Raw genomic sequence first — 18146 nt, forward strand, 5'->3', positions numbered from 1 at the left:
AATGATTAAAAAACAAAAAAAAACAAAAACATGCGATTTAAGTACAGATAAAAAAAACATAAGCCTTTATAAATTGATTTCTTTAATTAATAGCTACGTAGTCACACATACCCAGACAAAAAAGCGCAAAAATATGGCTAATATCTTTTAATCTGTACCTAAAGCATATGCTTTTTATTAAATCATTAAAGTCAAATGAGTTAAACATGATAATATATATATATATATATATATATATATATATATATATATATATATATATATATATATATATATATATATATATATATATATATATATATATATATGTGTGTGTGTGTGTGTGTGTGTGTGTGTGTGTGTGTGTGTGCACCAACAAACATTGTGCGCCTTTAGGGCGTGCATGTACATATTTCTATTCAAATGCGTACACGCCAGCTGCCGTCTGGGTTTGTTGTTAAAAGTATGAAAATTAACGAAGATTAAAAAAAGAAAGTTGCCAGCATTGAAAAGGTACCTGCTGACAGACTGACAATGAAGAAGGACAGACGTAATGATACTCCACTTACACGTGTTTGGTTTCATACGCAAGACGAGTTCCATTCAGTTTGTGATGAAAACAATTCATATTATTCAAGTTCACGGTCAATGCAGACAATTGCGACGCATTGCGTATCGTCAAGGCTATCAAATATCTCGGTTAACATAATTTTATCTTTTTAAGAAGTTAACCTTGTACCACTTTAAATAAAAATAGTCGCTATTTTAAACCGTATTAGCCATAACTTATTTGCACCCCAGAACAAGTAAGCTCCGTCAATTAAACAGCTCGTCTTCAGAGCCGACCCTTTCAGAAACATTATGTATACTATTTATGTGTACACTGTGCATATACTTTTGTTTTTTATTGAACTGAAAATATAACAGGTTTAAACTCAAGGGGCAAAATCGTCAATTGTTAAAGCCAGAGTTATGGGCCATGGAATACATGTTTGTATTGTCTCTTGCAATATAGCCATCAAGTTTCATTTGAAGGGTATGATAGTACCTCGACCTTTTTCTTAGAGAACAGATATTAAAGCCAAAGTTATTGGGTCATGGATTACATGTTGGTATTATCTCACGCAATGTCAATCGGAACACCTCGGCCAGTATCCAACAGATCGACCGACCGAACTCAGTCATGTCTTTGTTATGCATGGGTTAGGATGTCCTCACTGATGAGCTCCGCTTTTTCATTAACTGATTTTCACATTTAAGGCTCTGTGAGTGTGTTTGTCTAGAATTGTTTCACTTACAAATGGACAAATGTTATAAACGGTTTGAATTTGAAAAAGGTGTATCAACAATGGAATTTCATTACTTGTACAACTAACAATGTAAACTGTGTAATTAGATATATAAAATAAACAATCCCAATGCCATTTGACTTTCAAACAATAAACTGCACTTAAAAACAGTAGAGTGTACCATGTTGGCCTGGGACTGTTTTCATTGTTTTCGTCTAGACATAACTCCCATACCGAAATGGTAACAAATAGTCGGAGCCTAACCATGCATACACTATGTGATATGTGGAACGATACTGATAGCGTTCATTTGGAACTTTTCGTGTTAGTTCATGGGCGCCGCCATTAGTCTTGTAACATGTTACGTGCAATATGAATATGGAGAATATTGAAAACAGCCACATTGCCAATTTCAAGGGCCATCATCCAGTCATGCATAGGTGGATCTGGCTGTTTTTTGCAAGAGTCGAGGCATCATGAAAATTTAACAACTGTCCACGCTTGGTGAAGACCAAATAAAAACTAGAGGCTCTATTCTATTTACAATCACAATTATAGCAATTTTGTCAGTTCAAGAGGCCATAACCAAGTCATGCATGGGCGGGTGTGGCTGGTTTTCGGAAAGAACCCTTATAAAAAGTCAATATCTGACAACTGTATACGTTAAATGAACAGCGAATGGAGGCTCTATTGTGTCCACAACCACAATTAAATCAATTTTGACAATTTCAAGGGCCATAATCCATTCATGCATAGGAGGATCTGGTTTTAAAAAAGAATGACAGTTTTATCAATATTTAACAACTGTCTGAGTTTTGTGAAAATCAGATAAGAAATGGTGGCTCTATTGTGTTAACAAGCTGTATTACAAAATTACAAGGGCCAGAATCCAGTCATGTTTGGGCAGATCTGATTGGTTTACCAAAGGAACCATGCAAGCTCTCATGGATATCTAACTACTGTACAAGTTCGATTGAGATTCAATCAAAAGGGATGATTTTATCGCATTCAGCAGCAATTGTTTACAGACGCACACACCAAGAACACCCTGCCATTGCATAAGCTCTTCTACCAGTAAAACTTAAACAAGAGCTGTCACAGAGACAGCACGCTCGACTATTCCGCCGCTTTTCAGTGTAAGGATTGAAAAGTTTTGGCGAAACATACATGGATCACTGTTAGATTAGATTTCAATGCAATACATGATGTGCTGAGATATTAACATAAATGTGGTCACATGCAAAATTTTAACCAGAATTTTAAAGTGCAATAATAAAGGGCCTTTATTTGCAAAACACAGTTATCTAACTTGGTTATTCAATTAGGTTGGGTGGTTGAATACCATTGTATAAAGTCTCAATGCAATACATCAAGTAGTTGCTGAGATATTATCCTATGTGTGCTAACATGCAAGACATAACCAGAATTTCTAAGTCGCAAAAAATATATAATATGAAAGATAGAGTTATCTTACTTGATTAAAAAAGAAGGTTAAATGGTTGGGAGTCTGTGTGTAAAGTTTCGATGCAATACATGATGTATTTGCTGAGGTATTGACTTAAAAGTGGTTACATGCAAAACCTTAACCAGAATTTCTGTCGAATAAAAAAGGGGCCATTATTTGAATTTAATGCAAACTAGTGTTATCGTACTTGGTTATTTAAGTAGATTTGATGGTTGAGTACCATTTTATAAAGTCTCAATGAAATACATCCAGTAGTTGATGAGATATTAACCTATGTGTGCTTGCACGCAAAACCTTAACCAGAATTTCTTAGTCGAATAATAAAGGGCAATTATTTGCATTAAATGCAAACTAGAGTTATCTAACTTGGTCAATTAAGTAGGTTGGATGGTTGAGTACCATTGTATCAAGCCTCAATGCAATACCTCAAGCAGTTGCTGAGATATTAACCTATGTGTGCTTGCACGCAAAACCGTAACCAGAATTTCTAAGTCGAATAATAAAGGGCAATTATTTGCATTAAATACAAACTAGAGTTATCTAACTTGGTAAATTAAGTAAGTTGGATGGTTGAGTACCATTGTATCAAGTCTCAATGCAATACCTCAAGCAGTTGCTGAGATATTAACCTATGTGTGCTTGCACGCAAACCCGTAACCAGAATTTCTAAGTCGAATAATAAAGGGCAATTATTTGCATTAAATGCAAACTAGAGTTATCTAACTTGGTAAATTAAGTAGGTTGGATGGTTGAGTACCATTGTTTCATGTCTCAATGCAATACCTCAAGCAGTTGCTGAGATATTAACCTATGTGTGCTTGCACGTAAAACCTTAACCAGAATTTCTAAGTCGAATAATAAAGGGCTATTATTTGCATTAAATGCAAACTAGAGTTATCTAACTTGGTAAATTAAGTAGGTTGGATGGTTAAGTACCATTGTATCAAGTCTCAATGCAATACCTCAAGTAGTTGCTGAGATATTAACCTATGTGTGCTTGCACACAAAACCTTAACCAGAATTTCTAAGTCGAATAATAAAGGCCTATTATTGGCATTAAATGCAAAGTAGAGTTATCAAACTTGGCTAATTAGGTAGGTTAGATGGTTGAGTACCATTGTATAAAGTCTCAATACAATACCTCAAGTAGTTGCTGAGATATTAACCTATGTGTGCTTGCACGTAAAACCTTAACCAAGGGGTGACGCCGACGCTTGGGTGAGTAGTATAGCTCTCCTTATTCTTCGAATAGTCGAGCTAAAAATTGATGCTTAGCAGTAGGCAAGAACTTGGACTTGTTCATCCAAAAGTCTAACTTTGATGACTGATTTAAGTGAAAAAACCTTCCCATCTCTGGAATGATAATAAACCCAAGTTTTATTAATTCTAAGACATGTAAATAAAAAAGTATTAATATAACAAGAGGGCTGCTTCTTACAAATTATTAAACGTCTGGGCCTAGCTGGATATCGGACGATGCACGGCGGACGACAGATGCCCAATATAGACTGATCACAATAGCTCACCTTGAGCACTTTGTGCTCAGATGAGCTTAAAAAGTATTAATATAAATATAAAAGTGCCTTAAACACATAAGATAGACAAACATTGAGCAAACATACATTTTATTACACTTTCAAAGGTACAAAATAATGCAGCTATTATGATTATTGCAAACTTATGGCGAAAACAAACTCTTATTCTAAAATCATTTCACAATAATTGTTCATATTTAATGTAATTGCATTAAATGCTAAAATAAAACAAACAGAAGCACTTGATAGGTTTTAAGAATTAAAAACAATCAAAATAAAACTCTTGACTGTGAATTAAAGCTGCACTATCACAGATTGACAGTTTAGATATATATTTTTTTGTCTTGGAATGATCCAACTTTTGTGCAGATGTCTGGAATAATGTGATATAGGACTGCATGTAAAAGATGAGATTAAAGTTTTTTTTCATATTTCTGTTTAATCATTTATGGCTAAAAGATTAATTAATGCTTTAATGTAGTGTTTCAGACAATTTAGATCTGTTCTATTGTGAGTTATCATAATGACTGGATAGAAGGCATATATGCAAATATCAACTGTTTCTGTGCCAACAACTAGAACATATGTCAAAACTGTCAATCTCTGGTGCTGCAGCTTAAAGCAATCGGGATAATACATTGATTAAGCCACTATTCCCAGAATTTTAAATGTTCATTTGGCCGACAAGTTATTCACTTGACATGCACAAACTTATGCTCTATCTCACTGACTCCGACTGGTTCCTTTTGCTTTTCATCATACTCCGCCCATTCCTGAAAACAGACCAAATGACAGTATTTGTACAAGGGTATTATAAGTTTAACCCTTAAAGGCGTACAATATAGGTTGCTGCAAAACATGTTTTTGACTTGATAATAAAAGCATATGATTAAGTTACAGATATAAGATATAAGCAATAAACTGGCGCTTTTTGAACTGGAGTATTTGTGGCTACGCAGCTATTAATTAAAAAAAAAAACACATTGATAAAGGTTTAATTTTTTATCTGTATTTTAATCATATGCTTTTTTTGGCTTCATTAAAGTCATATGACTTTAACATGAAAATGTATAATTGTTTTATATATTTAGCATCTACCTATATTGTGCGCCTTTAACAATCTGCCACAGTTATGATTAACCACATAACAATTCACCACACTTGAATAAAAATTCATCTCACACATGTGACCAGAATTATAATTTCTTTTATCAAATAAGTGTTTGTTTCCAGTTTCCTGACCTATGCTATTTTTTGTACCCAACCCTAATTTCTTGAATGCAATCTTACCAATTTTTTCTTACCATGATCCTTTTGGTACCCTATTTTGTAGTTTCCTGCTTTGGAAAGACACTTTTGTAATTTTTAAACAGCACTCTAAAATTAACATTTATCCAAAATTACTATTTGCCCTACATTTTCAACCAATCAGAGGAGCTAAAAATGTTCAATTTCTTATTAGTGAAAAAATGATACGTATTGCTGATATTTGAATCTACCTACCCTTTTATTTTTGGGCAGTGAAATGAGAAACAAACTAAATTTTTTTAGCCTTAAACATGTGAAGTGAATTGTTATGTAACTTGGGCAAATCATTATTCGGTGAATTGTTATTGTGGCCAATCTTTAGTAATTATATACAAGCTATAGATCTTATTCTTCCGGGCGGATAAGTTTACTGCCAAATTGGATAAAAAGCATTTTTAGAGTTAGTTTAAAATCTATGCTAAGAGAAAAAACAACAAAAAGAGTTATTTAGACTATCACACAATAACTTCTATTTTACAGAGATGTCCGATGTACATTTGATAAATCTGATTCTTTTAAAAGACAACAAAATAATACTTAGACCCATGTTCGAATCAAGTGGGCATGGCGTACACTTGTGGCCATAAATGTGAGGACAAACCAATCAATCTCTACCAAAGATAACAGACCAGTTTTTTGACACTAATATTAGAGATGAATATAATCCAAAAACCTACATACCCCTTCTGTTAGGGAAACTTCGGGAAAGGGTGTGCCGCTTTCCTCGCCCTCTGCTGTGAAGCCAATCTGGAAAACAATTATACGCAACAAGGTCACATCGTTTCAATGCTTTGTTATACCAATATTGGCATATGAATATTTGAAGTTCGCAACCAATTTTTTAAAAAATATCCAATTTCTTTTTAACGCAAAAGAGGTCAAAGACCATATCATTTTTTTCTATATCCCGGTAAATAATATTTAGAGTGATAATCCTGGCCGATAACAACATTTTTCACCCACAATTTATTTTGATTTTTTAAACAATAGTTTCAGTAATTTCATAGAATACAACTTCTATATGATGTGGCTATTCATTCATTAATTTAAAAGATATTCTTAAATTTTCTGTTTTTCTCTTTTCTTCATCATTCTTGATCCAACACAAATAATTATTAATAGTATATGTGCATATCAATAAGGAGAACAAGGGGGATACAGCAGTATAGATGACTGTCTTTCACCAAAAAGGTCATGGGTTCAATCCTCTTGCCTTGACCTCTCAAAAAGGTCACAATACAGTATACTGTTTCTATCCAGGAAGTGGACTCTAGGGGCCATATGCATAAAGCATCTTAAGTCAACTTCAGTCGATTTCTTAAAATTTTTAGTCAAATTAAAAGAAATGTATAAGTATTTTTAACATGAAAGTACGTTTTTTTCAATAACGTCAATAAAAATAATGCATTTTGGAAATTCTTTATTTTTTATTTCATATGACTAAAGAGATACTAAAATTAGGAAAGAGACTTCAGTTAGGAAACGACTTAAGAAATTTTATGAATACCACCCCAGAGGCATTTATATCAGCTTAAAGCTGACTTTGCTTTTGTGGCTTAAAATAAATTAATTCAAACTGAGAACACAAACATACTCTTGGAGAGAAATCTATAGGCTCCACCCCTCGGCAGTCGAATACTACTATTGTCTTGAAATGATTAGAATCTTCCGCATTGTATGATGTTATGGTGTCTCGCATTATATCTGAAAATAAAATAATGCAATTTTATATACAATGTACACATGCTCATTTTTATTGTAGAAAATGGAAAACAAGAAAGCAGCACATACAGTAATTTCTTACCCACTTCTGTCGATATCATGTCAGTATAAAAGGGGCATAACTTCTGAATTACTTAAACCAGTCTTATAGGTCTTGCAACACATGTGCAGCAAGGCCCATAACTTGTTTTGCTTATCTTCAACAGTTATTGAGTTATGGCCGGAGTTTTATTATTGGTCTCAGATTATGGCCAAGGTAGTATGAGAACACCAAGGCTATTACAAAACATCAACAAGGGTAAAACCAGGTTTTAAAAAGGAAAGGGTGCTGCAGAAGAGGGGCAGGGTGCTGCAGAAGAGGGACAGGGTGCTGCAGAAGAGGAACAGGTGCTGCAGAAGAGGAACAGGGTGCTGCAGAAGAGGGACAGGGTGCTGCAGAAGAGGAACAGGTGCTGCAGAAGAGGAACAGGGTGCTGCAGAAGAGGGACAGGGTGCTGCAGAAGAGGGACAGGTGCTGCAGAAGAGGAACAGGGTGCTAAGGGAGAAAAGGGCACAATGTTTTGGGCTGTGAAGAATTTCAACATTATGAGTTTCACCAAAAAATGTTAAGAATCATGTTTAATTGATATTTAGTCTTAAGTATTTAACTCTATGAGGGCAGAAGGGAGCCCATGCTTTTCTCTATGAGGGCTTAAAAGGGTTCTACTAAAAAGGACAGGGTGCAGCACCCTTCCACAACTCTTTAGCTAAAACCCTTCATAAACATTTACTTTTTATCCAAAAAACAGATGAGCAAAATATCAGCTTAATAAACAGTATGGATAAGAGACTTTGGTGAATGAAAATCCTTTTCATTAGCAATAGCATCAGTCTGTATAAAACATGTTAGCGTAAGTATATTATGTTTTGATCAATTATTTTTTTTTATTAAAATACACAGAGTTTAATTAATTTATTCATGGTTTTACTGGCTTGATTTGTTTGAAATGCAAATTTCTGTTTGCTGTTTTTTTTCTCTTCCCCTTACAAACATGGTAAAAACCTATGAATAGATTACACATTATCAAATAGGAACATTTCATACCTAATAGACGGAAATAACCATTAAAATCGTTAACCTATATATAATGCAAATTTGTCCATAAATCTCAAATGTTTGCATTGGTTTTAATGTTATCTGATCATACACCGAGACAAATGACATTTACTTGCAACTCCGATGACAGTACCGGTACACAGTAAGAATCTAACAGCCTACTTGAAATTTTGAATTTAAGCTCTTTTAACAGTAATTAATAGTTGTCAAATATGATTTAGTTCTACTTTAAGGCCACACCAAATTAAACTTTTGTTGAAAGGATTTTTGTAAAATAAATACCTTGAGTGAGCAAGTGCATTTTTTTTTATAATAATACCATTTTTTCATTATTCATTGTTCATAAAAATCTAAGTGAGCAAAGAGCCATTTAAGTTCAGAGCCATTTAAGAGCAAAGAGCCATTTAAGTTCAGAGCCATTTAAGAGCAAAGAGCCATTTAAGTTCAGAGCCATTTAAGATCAATCTGCATTGGACATTGAAAAAAATGTGCCCATCTTTACTACCAGGTATTTACCCATTAGTTTTGAGTAAGCACACAAAAGATAAACCAATTCTAAAATATATTTTAAGAAAAATATCATTTTTTTTTTATTTATGATGAATAATAACCATGCTGTTATTTTTTTTCTTTAGCATCATTTGACTCTGTATATAGACATGTTTTTTTTTTTATTGATTTTGGATATTTAAAAAATGCAAAGTAAGTTGTAACTTATGCATTATTTGAATACCTGGGTATGTTGATTTTCATCAGCAGCAAGCGCATTCCATTAAAGGGTCAATACACCAGATGGTTAAAAAATCCGCAAATACAGTATGTCCTCGAAACAAACCTAAAATTATCAACACCAGCTAGTATGAGGCCAATAATATGTCACTGTACATGATTAAAATAATATTTTGACGCTGTCGCAGGTGAGATTACCCATTTGAAAATAGCGCATAAACGTTTCCCAGTTTATAGAGTATATGTTAAGCATGTGAAAATCATGTGATTAGTACAGATACATATATATATATATATATACCAAGGCTTTTAAATTTAGAGGTATTTCTGGGTAGAAAAGAAAAATGCGCAAAAACTGCGAAAGACGCATGTGTCGTTAGGGATGTGAATCATCAGTAAGTAAGATTGAATGTGTTGTAAACAACAAAATTTAAGTCTGACAATTTTCTTTTTTTCTTGCAATTGTAACATCTGGTGTCTAGTCCCTTTAACACATGATTTTACAAAGCAGCACAAACAATTTTAGGTTTCAATATACATTTCAGCTTGTTGATTTAATTTGGTTTTCAATATCACTTTTAAAGCAAAACCAAGTGTGTATAAAAAATAATCAGAATGTTTAGCATTCTATTATGTCGAGGTATTTATTTTCTTTCCCTAAAATATTGGTGTAAAAGGAAACAGAGATATAAAAGTAGCCATGGTCCTTACTTTCTTTTTGGTTTGTCCGAAACAGTGTTCTATACTGACAGCTATTTGTGACTAAATATTACCAAACACATGAGCCATTTGATCATCTTAAAACTCCTGCGTGAATGACAAAGTTACAGCCTCTACACATATACTATGTAGCATTTTATAATAAACTGTTGGTCTTTCATGCAACATATTGTCTTTAAATGTACCAACAAATGTGCCAATCTATTTTAAAATACTCTGTGCATGACAAAGTTACAGCCTTTACACTGATACTATATGAGCAAATATGCAAAGTATGACCTTGAACTTTGAGGTAGGGTCGTTGGTCTTGCACATGACATGTCATCTTAATGTACCGAACACATAACAGGGAAAAACATTCTTGAATAATAAACCTGTAAGTGTGACCTTATCCATTGAGGTAGGGTCGTGGGTCTTGCACGGGACACATTGTCTTTATGTACTGATCACATGTGCCAACAGATCTTAAGATCCCTCCCTGCATGACAAAGTTAAAGTCTGGACAAAGAATACTGGACGAAAGGATGCACAATGGGATTTTATTATGCCCACCGGTGGTGCATAAACCTTCATGTTCATGGTGAAAACGTAGGTATGGTCAGATAAAAAAACAAGTGCGGTAAATTTGTGGAATGAAGCATCAATTTCGTGTGGCCTTAATCCCACAATTATTGCATCAAATCTCTAAGTTTTCCTCTACATTATAAACTAGAGATTGCTTTTTTGAAAAAGCCCTTGTCTCCCCTATAGTGTGGTCGTAGCTGAGAAAAAATAAATGATGGACATGAAATGTGTAATTTTGGACTGGAGATGAAACAACAGTGAAGTTTGGTTTATTCACCCGTATAAAGTAGTGAAGAGAAAAAAGTGTTGTTGATTAATCTTGGAAAATGTAAACGAAGTTTGCATAGTATGAAGTTCCTGGGTGCAAGTGTTATTCAGTTATTGATTGGAAACCATTCTTCAGCTCAAGGTCATCGTGACCTTGACCTTTGACCAACTGATCACAACATCAATAGGGATCATCTACATGACCAACTTGCATACCAAGTATTAAGTTCTTGGGTGCAAGTGATACTTTAGTTACTGAGCAGTAACCGTTTCTTCACCTCAAGGTCACGGCAACCTTGACCTTTGACCTACTGATCTCAAAATCAATAGGGGTCATATACTAGTCATGACCGACAAGCATACCAAGTATGAAGTTCTTGGGTGCAAGCGTTATTTATTTATTGAGCGGAAACAAAGAGTGACGTACAGACTGACTGACTGACTAACGGACTGATCAAAAAATCAATAAGCTTAAGATCACCGCCAACATATCGTTTTTTACCTGAAAGTAACCTTGACCTTTGACCTTTTGATCTCAAAATCAATAGGGGTCATCTTCTAGTCATGAACAACCAACATACCAAGTATGAAGTTCCTCAACCCGAAGGATCTTTAGTTATTGAGCAGAAACCGTTTCTTCACTTCAAGGTCACAGCGACCTTGACCTTTGACCTAGTGATCTCAAAATCAATAGGGGTCATCTTCTAGTCATGACCAAGTAGCATACCAAGTATGAAGTTCATGGGTGCAAGCGTTCTTTATTTATTTAGCAGAAACCGTTTCTGCACCTCAAGGTCACGGTGACCTTGACCTTTGACCTACTGATCTCAAAATCAATAGGAGTCATTTACTAGTCATGACCAACTAGCAACTTCCTGGGTACAAGCTTATTGAGCAGAAACCGTTTTTAAGCTGAAGGTCACTGCCAACATATCATTTTTTACCTGAAGGTAGCCTTGACCTTTGACCTTTTGATCTCAAATTCAATAGGGGTCATCTACTAGTCATGAACAACTAGCATACCAAGTATGAAGTTCCTGGACCCAAAGAATCTGTAGTTATTGAGTTCACCTCAAGGTCATGGCGACCTTGACCCTTGACCTAGTGGCCCCAAAATCAATAGGGGTCATCTACTAGTCATGACCAACTAGCATACCAAGTATAAAGTTTCTTGGTCTAAGCGTTCTATAGTTTTTGAGCGGAAACAAAGTGTGCGTACTGACTGACTGACAGACTGATGGACTGACGGACGGACTGACTGACGGACAGGGCAAAAACAATATGTCTCCCCATGAATAGGGCAGACATAATTCTTCACATTCATTTTCAAGCATTTTAGCAGTTCTTGTTTGTCTTCAGAGATTTGAGTTTAAGCAGTAAAGCCTTAAACTGGAACAGGGTAAAATGTCCTCTAACAATATCCTCTAACAATATCCTCTTACAATACATGTGGGTTTATGGTTTTAAATTACTGCCGTCTCATTTACCCTACAAAACTCTTTCAGGGACAAGACACCAGATGGTCCAAAAATCAGCAAACAAAGAATTTCCTCAATACAAGCTTAGAATTATCAACACAAGCTAGTATGAGGCCGACAATACATTATTTTACATGATTGAAATATTAACTTATTATTGTCCCGTTTAAAATAGCGCATACTTGTTTCCTAGTTAATAGGTTGTACCAATATATTTAGCATGTGAAGGTCCCGTGATTTGTACAGATATAAATACCGATGGTATTTTTAGTTCACTGACATTTAAGTGGTAGACAAACCCAGTTAATTTCGCATTGGAAAAATATGCAAAAACTGCAAAAGATACATGTGTCGTAAGCGATGAGATACATCAGTAAGTAGGATTCAACACGTTGCTTACAATGATATCAATTTTATGTAAGTTTTTGACAATTTTCTTTTTTTTCTTGCAATGGTATCTTTTGGTGTCTAGTCCCTTTAAAACATGTAAAAGATTTACATCAACAGCCATTCGAGAATTAACCATAAACATAAATTATACAATGTATTAAATAGTTTAAAGTTTAGGCCTGTCCAGTAACTATATAAATCTAAATCTAAAATAATCTAAAAAATCAAAAAAATTAGCATAATGATCCCGAGATCACTTAATTGCTAGATGAAGTTTTACTGCTGGACCACTGAGTGACCAATATGTAGAAATTGCCATGTCACCCTATCCATGATTATACTCAAGGGACTCAATCATATTTTTGGAGCAAATATAATGTTTTCACAGTTATGCACTTGAAAACAGTTATTTAATGATTATTCTACTCTCTGATACCGAAATTGCAGAAAATAATTAAAGTATAATTTTTTTTATTCTTGTTGTAGTGGAGAGTGCACCAAAGCTGGTACAGTAAAGAAAGAAAGAAAAGAAAACTGACACCTTCACAACTCCCCCACAAGGACTTATACAATAGCTGTAGTATATTTTAACCTTTTTTAAATACATTGTATCAGGCATCAACCAATCAGGCTACAATAATTTGCTTAATTGTGTTACTATCGGTATTCAAAATTGTGGTCTTCAAGGACGGTTTTTGAGTGAAAATCAACATTCATTGAAGGGTTCCAGTTATCAGTATCTTTGAGACACGTAATGATTTGCCACATTTTATTTTGTAATATTTTTTTCTTCTTCTTTAAAAAGTGCATTCAAAAACCATGAGCAACTCCCTTTAAAATTTGTAAACATTGCAGATTATATGTAATATTCTCCACAGTGATCTCCCTTAACAAGCAGAATAGATCACTGCCACCATGACCAAGTATAGCTTAATCTTTTTTTATAAAAAATAATATTTTCACTTTTTGGGGGATAGTTTAATAACATTACAATATTAAAGATGAACAGAGGTTGAATTACATGAAATCTTTTAAAATCAAATATAAATAAACAATCATTTTTATGTATCATGTAATATCTATCCATAGTAATTTGATTTGCATGTTGGCATTGATCACTGTACTGTAAGGGAAGTAACTCTGCATCGAGTATCTTAGGGATGTTTGGTGCCATTAAGTATCACAATATATCTTCAGTGCATGACAATATATTGCTGTAAATTAAACAATTAAATATGGTACTGATTTCTTGTTCATGTTTATTCATCCTAACTCCTGGGGGGGGGGGGGGGGGAGTTAGGATGAAACTTTTAAAACTTTTATTATACTCTGATATTGAAATGGCATGTTATAAAATATTGAAGCATATTAACCGTTCATTCAAGAATACTTTTATACATCTTATAAAGTGGACAAACAAATGAAAAAAGGTCTATGTATAAATTGGGTTCATTTGCAGGCCAACTGGAGGCCACAGGCAATTGTGCCACGCACTGTTCTGCTAGATCCTCCACTGATATATTGGTTTATCGATAATATCACACATTCCTTATTAGAAGGAAAGTTGTCAGCATACAAATGTTTATGGTAGACAATGCAAGTAGATAAGCTTCACAACATAGTATTCCTTTTGTCTACACTTTTTTCTATCGGCAGAAAGTTAATAAGAATTGTTTAAGAGGCTTTGTGCAATCAGCAGGTACAAATAGTTTGGTCGAAAAGCAAAGAATGTGGCTTTTAATAACATTTGGACTACAACCAAGATGTCAATGCTGCTTCCATGTACAAAACCGTTTTCTATTTCTCTTTACTTTGGACTGACACAAGTACAGAAATGCCATTTTTGTTACAAATTCAAAAGCAATAACTCTCTCCTTACTATGTGCAGCTGCAAAAGAAATCCCAGGTGCACAACTTCATCATCTCCTATGGTTGCAAGACTCTAGGTTAAATAGTTAGGGAGTTTTGTGTGACACAAGTCCAGAAATGCCATTTTTTTGCTAGTTCAAGGACCATAACTCTCCCCTTACACTGTGCAACTTCAAATGAAACCTCATCATCTCAACAACATTCTCCTTAGGTTTCAAGACTCAGGGTCAAATAGTTTTGGAGTTTTTAATAGACAAGGGCAATTTTATATATAGGCCTAAAAACTGGATTGCCTCTGAGAAATGAAGTTGACAGTTTTATTTATCAATTGATTGTAGCCTGATTGTGAAGTTGGTAGGAAGATGCTCTGATTTGTGCTTAAGTTCCATTTAATGGGTACATGTACAAACTCCTGTGTTATGACATGATGCTTTACAAGACTGAATTAACTGGAATTCTGCTAATCAAATGTGTTACCAGTCGGGAGTGCCCATCATTATAATAATTGCAGGGCAACAACTTTAGTGTTACAATGGCAATCTGACTATAATCAATCTTAATTAAGATAAAATGGCTAAATGCATTGCTGCCAAGTTTTGTTTAAGTCATTCTCATTCATCAGAGGATGGTAAGGCTTACTCTAACCTCTGATTCAAAAGCTGCAAAATCCAGTGCAAAACTATAACTAGAAAATTTTCCTTTTGTCATCGTCAACCAATCAAAACGCTTGTTACATTAAGCATACTCAACTTTAGGGATTATCAAGTCAAAATTTTTATTGCATTGATCATCTGACCAAACTGTGGTAAGCATAGCTCTGATTTCAGACAGTGGTCGAAGTCAGAAAATAAACAAATGAAAGTGTGTTGCAGTGGACCATGAACAACATGATCCTTATGCATCTGCCATGCAATGCAGGCAAAACGGTTTCTTTTTTGCACGCTGAAGGTACCAACTTAATTTTGAGTTTGGTCATTTTCAGTGAATCTTTTGACTACCCTACCTATGGAGTTTTCTCTTGAGCACAACTTGCATTTCACTACCATGCTGGCGTGTCCACGGCCTCCCTTTAGAGGTGCATTCTCCTGAAATCAACCATATTGTATAATACTGTGTGGATTGCATTAACTGAGAAAGGTCATTTATTGAGATATTTTTTAAAACTTTCACCATTTAAGCAATGTTAAGTACATTGTCGGCAACCATGGTACTTTTTTCTGTTACACTTCATACACACCGTGGGACAATTGACTGACAAAATCTGGTTTTAATGAATATGCATGAGGCAGTAGAGACAACTCATCTTCCAATGAATTGGCATGTTACACTCAAATATTGTTCAATAACATTACTGTGTCAGTAGCCTCCGAGGCCATGTGGTCTTGACTACCGCCAAATATTAATGTACTGGGAAGGCACACCCGTTTCAACTCTGGCAATTGCCAGAATATTTTTTAACGGTAAAGCATCTGGTACTTTGCAGAACCAACAAAACTGTCTCATTAATTATTCATGATTACGAGAGTTTCCAAGCCAAATTGCCCACGGTAAACAAAGAAGTATAGCGTAGTGAGTATCAGGGGTATCCAACGATGTGTTAAGTTTTGGAGATAAGAAACAATTAAACAATTTTACGAAAGTAGTTTCAAATAAGTAATGTGAAAATTTAAATACTGGTTCCTAAGGAATAGTGTCCTAATAAAGGTTCTTCACTGATCCTGATATTTTTAAATGCCCACAGAATTTAATACACATGAAATATTTAACACACACTACATGAGCACTAATTAATTTACTTTCAGAATTTTAAATGCTATGTCTTGTATGGATATATAGACAATTTTAACGATCACTTACTATCAGGGTCAAATACTGGAATTCATGTGTTTCTTCTCCGCAATTTGCACACCGCAACTGGAATAAAACAATGGAATAGCTTAAAGCTGCACTCTCACAGAGTGTCTGAAAACCAGTGATATAAGACTGCTGATAAAAGATCAGATTGCAGGTTTTCATTGACAATGTAACTTAATAGTAAGATAACAATTTGGAGATAACCTTTCAGAGTTGTGGTTAACTTGGAATGCACAGTTTTTAAGTTCAGCAACATGTTTGAGAATTACTATTTGAATGGGCTAGTATCAAAAGCTACTAAGTATGATCATGTACTGGTTAATACCAACCTTGTATATCGTTCATCATTGCTCAAATGACATCACGTTTGTCAAATCAGAGTACAGCAAAGAAATAAACAATGATGTCGTAACATGCAACATTAATATTTAAAAATAAAAAAACTCACCCTAACATACCATCTGAAGTCTTCTCCATCAGGTTTTAGGTTGGTTAAATTTTCCAAATTAGCCTTAAACTGCAAGCCTATTTTCTGCAAAGAAAATTAGTGTACATGTAGATAAAATAGCATGCTTATCTATTAACCAAGTCTTGTTGAAAAAACAATCTGGTCATTAGATTGAGATACATCATAGGTTGGGTGAAAGGCTTGTTCAGGGGAGGGCAGGATGGTTGCCAGGTGTCAAACAGGTGTTTTTCTGTCCAGATGATGATGACTATCGTTACTATCAAACAATATTAGTTAAGATTAAAATATTTGTATTAATAATAATTTGTATAATAATGATAATTATATTATTAAAATGAAGACTATATGTTAACATTGATGTTTGTGAGTGTCATGATTTATCTGAATAAAGAATCATTGTTTAATTCTTTTACATAATGAATAACAGATAGAAAAGATCAGACGCATACTCAATACATCCATTAATCCTGACGCCTGTAAATATAGTAACACCTTTGACAGCCCTTTTGATGTCAGCCAATCATTGCCACCATGGTAACCATGGCAAACAAAATAAATGTTTTGTCAAAATTAATGAATGTTTGATGAGGCTTATAGTTGTGAGGATGAAAGCATGACTGCACAGATAACATGTGTTGGTAATTAGCCTTGCCAGTGGAAGGCATGTCAGGCCGGATTGGACTAGGGCCCGATAAGCTATAAAGACTTTGTGGAAACCCTGATGTATACAATACACCGATAAACAGTTTCCGTGTGGCCGTTTTGGTAGAACTCAAGTACCCGGATGTGCGAGTAAAAATTTATCGATCCGCCATTTTGAATACATGGTGAACTGACAATCACAAATTTGTCTTGCTGCTTTCTCAGTGTATACATTTATAAATTATTAGGAATCCAAGTGGCAGGTACCCACTCATGTGATAAATATTTGTCATGTTTCGGAATATACCAGTAGACGGTACACACAGGTAGACGGCACACGGAGTAAATGGAATAAAAAATGTTTTGATTTAATCCGTTCTTATTTTAATCTCATGAGATATTTAAAAATATACTATATATTAAAATCAGAGACTTTCTGGTCTTAAATATCCGAAAACAAAACCTATCCGATGTTTACTAAACATTAATTTCCAACTCATTTTGGAAGTTTTAATAGCACAATCGACTCAGATTTTCACAGACAAATAAATTACTATATTATGCATTAACTTATTCGTACAAAACTACATGACAAATTATCTAAGTGACATTAATTCCAAAAAATAAATAGAAACACAAAACGTCAACAAACCACCATCTTTGCTGACTGGTGTTTTCATATATTATTGTTTTCAACCACTTACGAATATTTCGTGTAAACCATTCGAATTTAATTCGGTGTTCAACTTTGTTTTTATGCAAAATAATAA

General features: G+C 34.3%; 1 protein-coding gene across 1 annotated transcript; it reads right to left on the bottom strand.

Annotated features, from left to right (window-relative positions):
* Positions 1 to 4341: 4341 nt before the first annotated feature.
* Positions 4342 to 18082, bottom strand: LOC128213163 (CXXC motif containing zinc binding protein-like). The gene is made up of 7 exons (XM_052918714.1): positions 18029 to 18082; positions 16714 to 16797; positions 16269 to 16325; positions 15415 to 15496; positions 7171 to 7280; positions 6258 to 6323; positions 4342 to 5041 (listed from the first exon to the last, which is right to left on the bottom strand). The coding sequence occupies exons 1-7, from the start codon at positions 18032 to 18034 to the stop codon at positions 4961 to 4963; spliced, it is 486 nt and encodes a 161-aa protein (XP_052774674.1). The 5' UTR covers positions 18035 to 18082; the 3' UTR covers positions 4342 to 4960.
* Between the last annotated feature and the right edge of the window lie 64 nt (positions 18083 to 18146).

The sequence above is a fragment of the Mya arenaria genome, chromosome 13 (genome assembly GCF_026914265.1).
Source record: "Mya arenaria isolate MELC-2E11 chromosome 13, ASM2691426v1".
NCBI classification, from domain to species: Eukaryota; Metazoa; Mollusca; class Bivalvia; order Myida; family Myidae; genus Mya; species Mya arenaria.

Bases quoted from the DNA above. Each gene is read 5' to 3' on its own strand.
- LOC128213163 (XM_052918714.1), bottom strand. The intron at 16,326-16,713 runs GTGAGTTTTTTT...GTTTTATTCCAG, and splicing joins ACTTCAGATGGTATGTTAGG to TTGCGGTGTGCAAATTGCGG. The intron at 15,497-16,268 runs GTAAGTGATCGT...GGTTGATTTCAG, and splicing joins TCCAGTATTTGACCCTGATA to GAGAATGCACCTCTAAAGGG.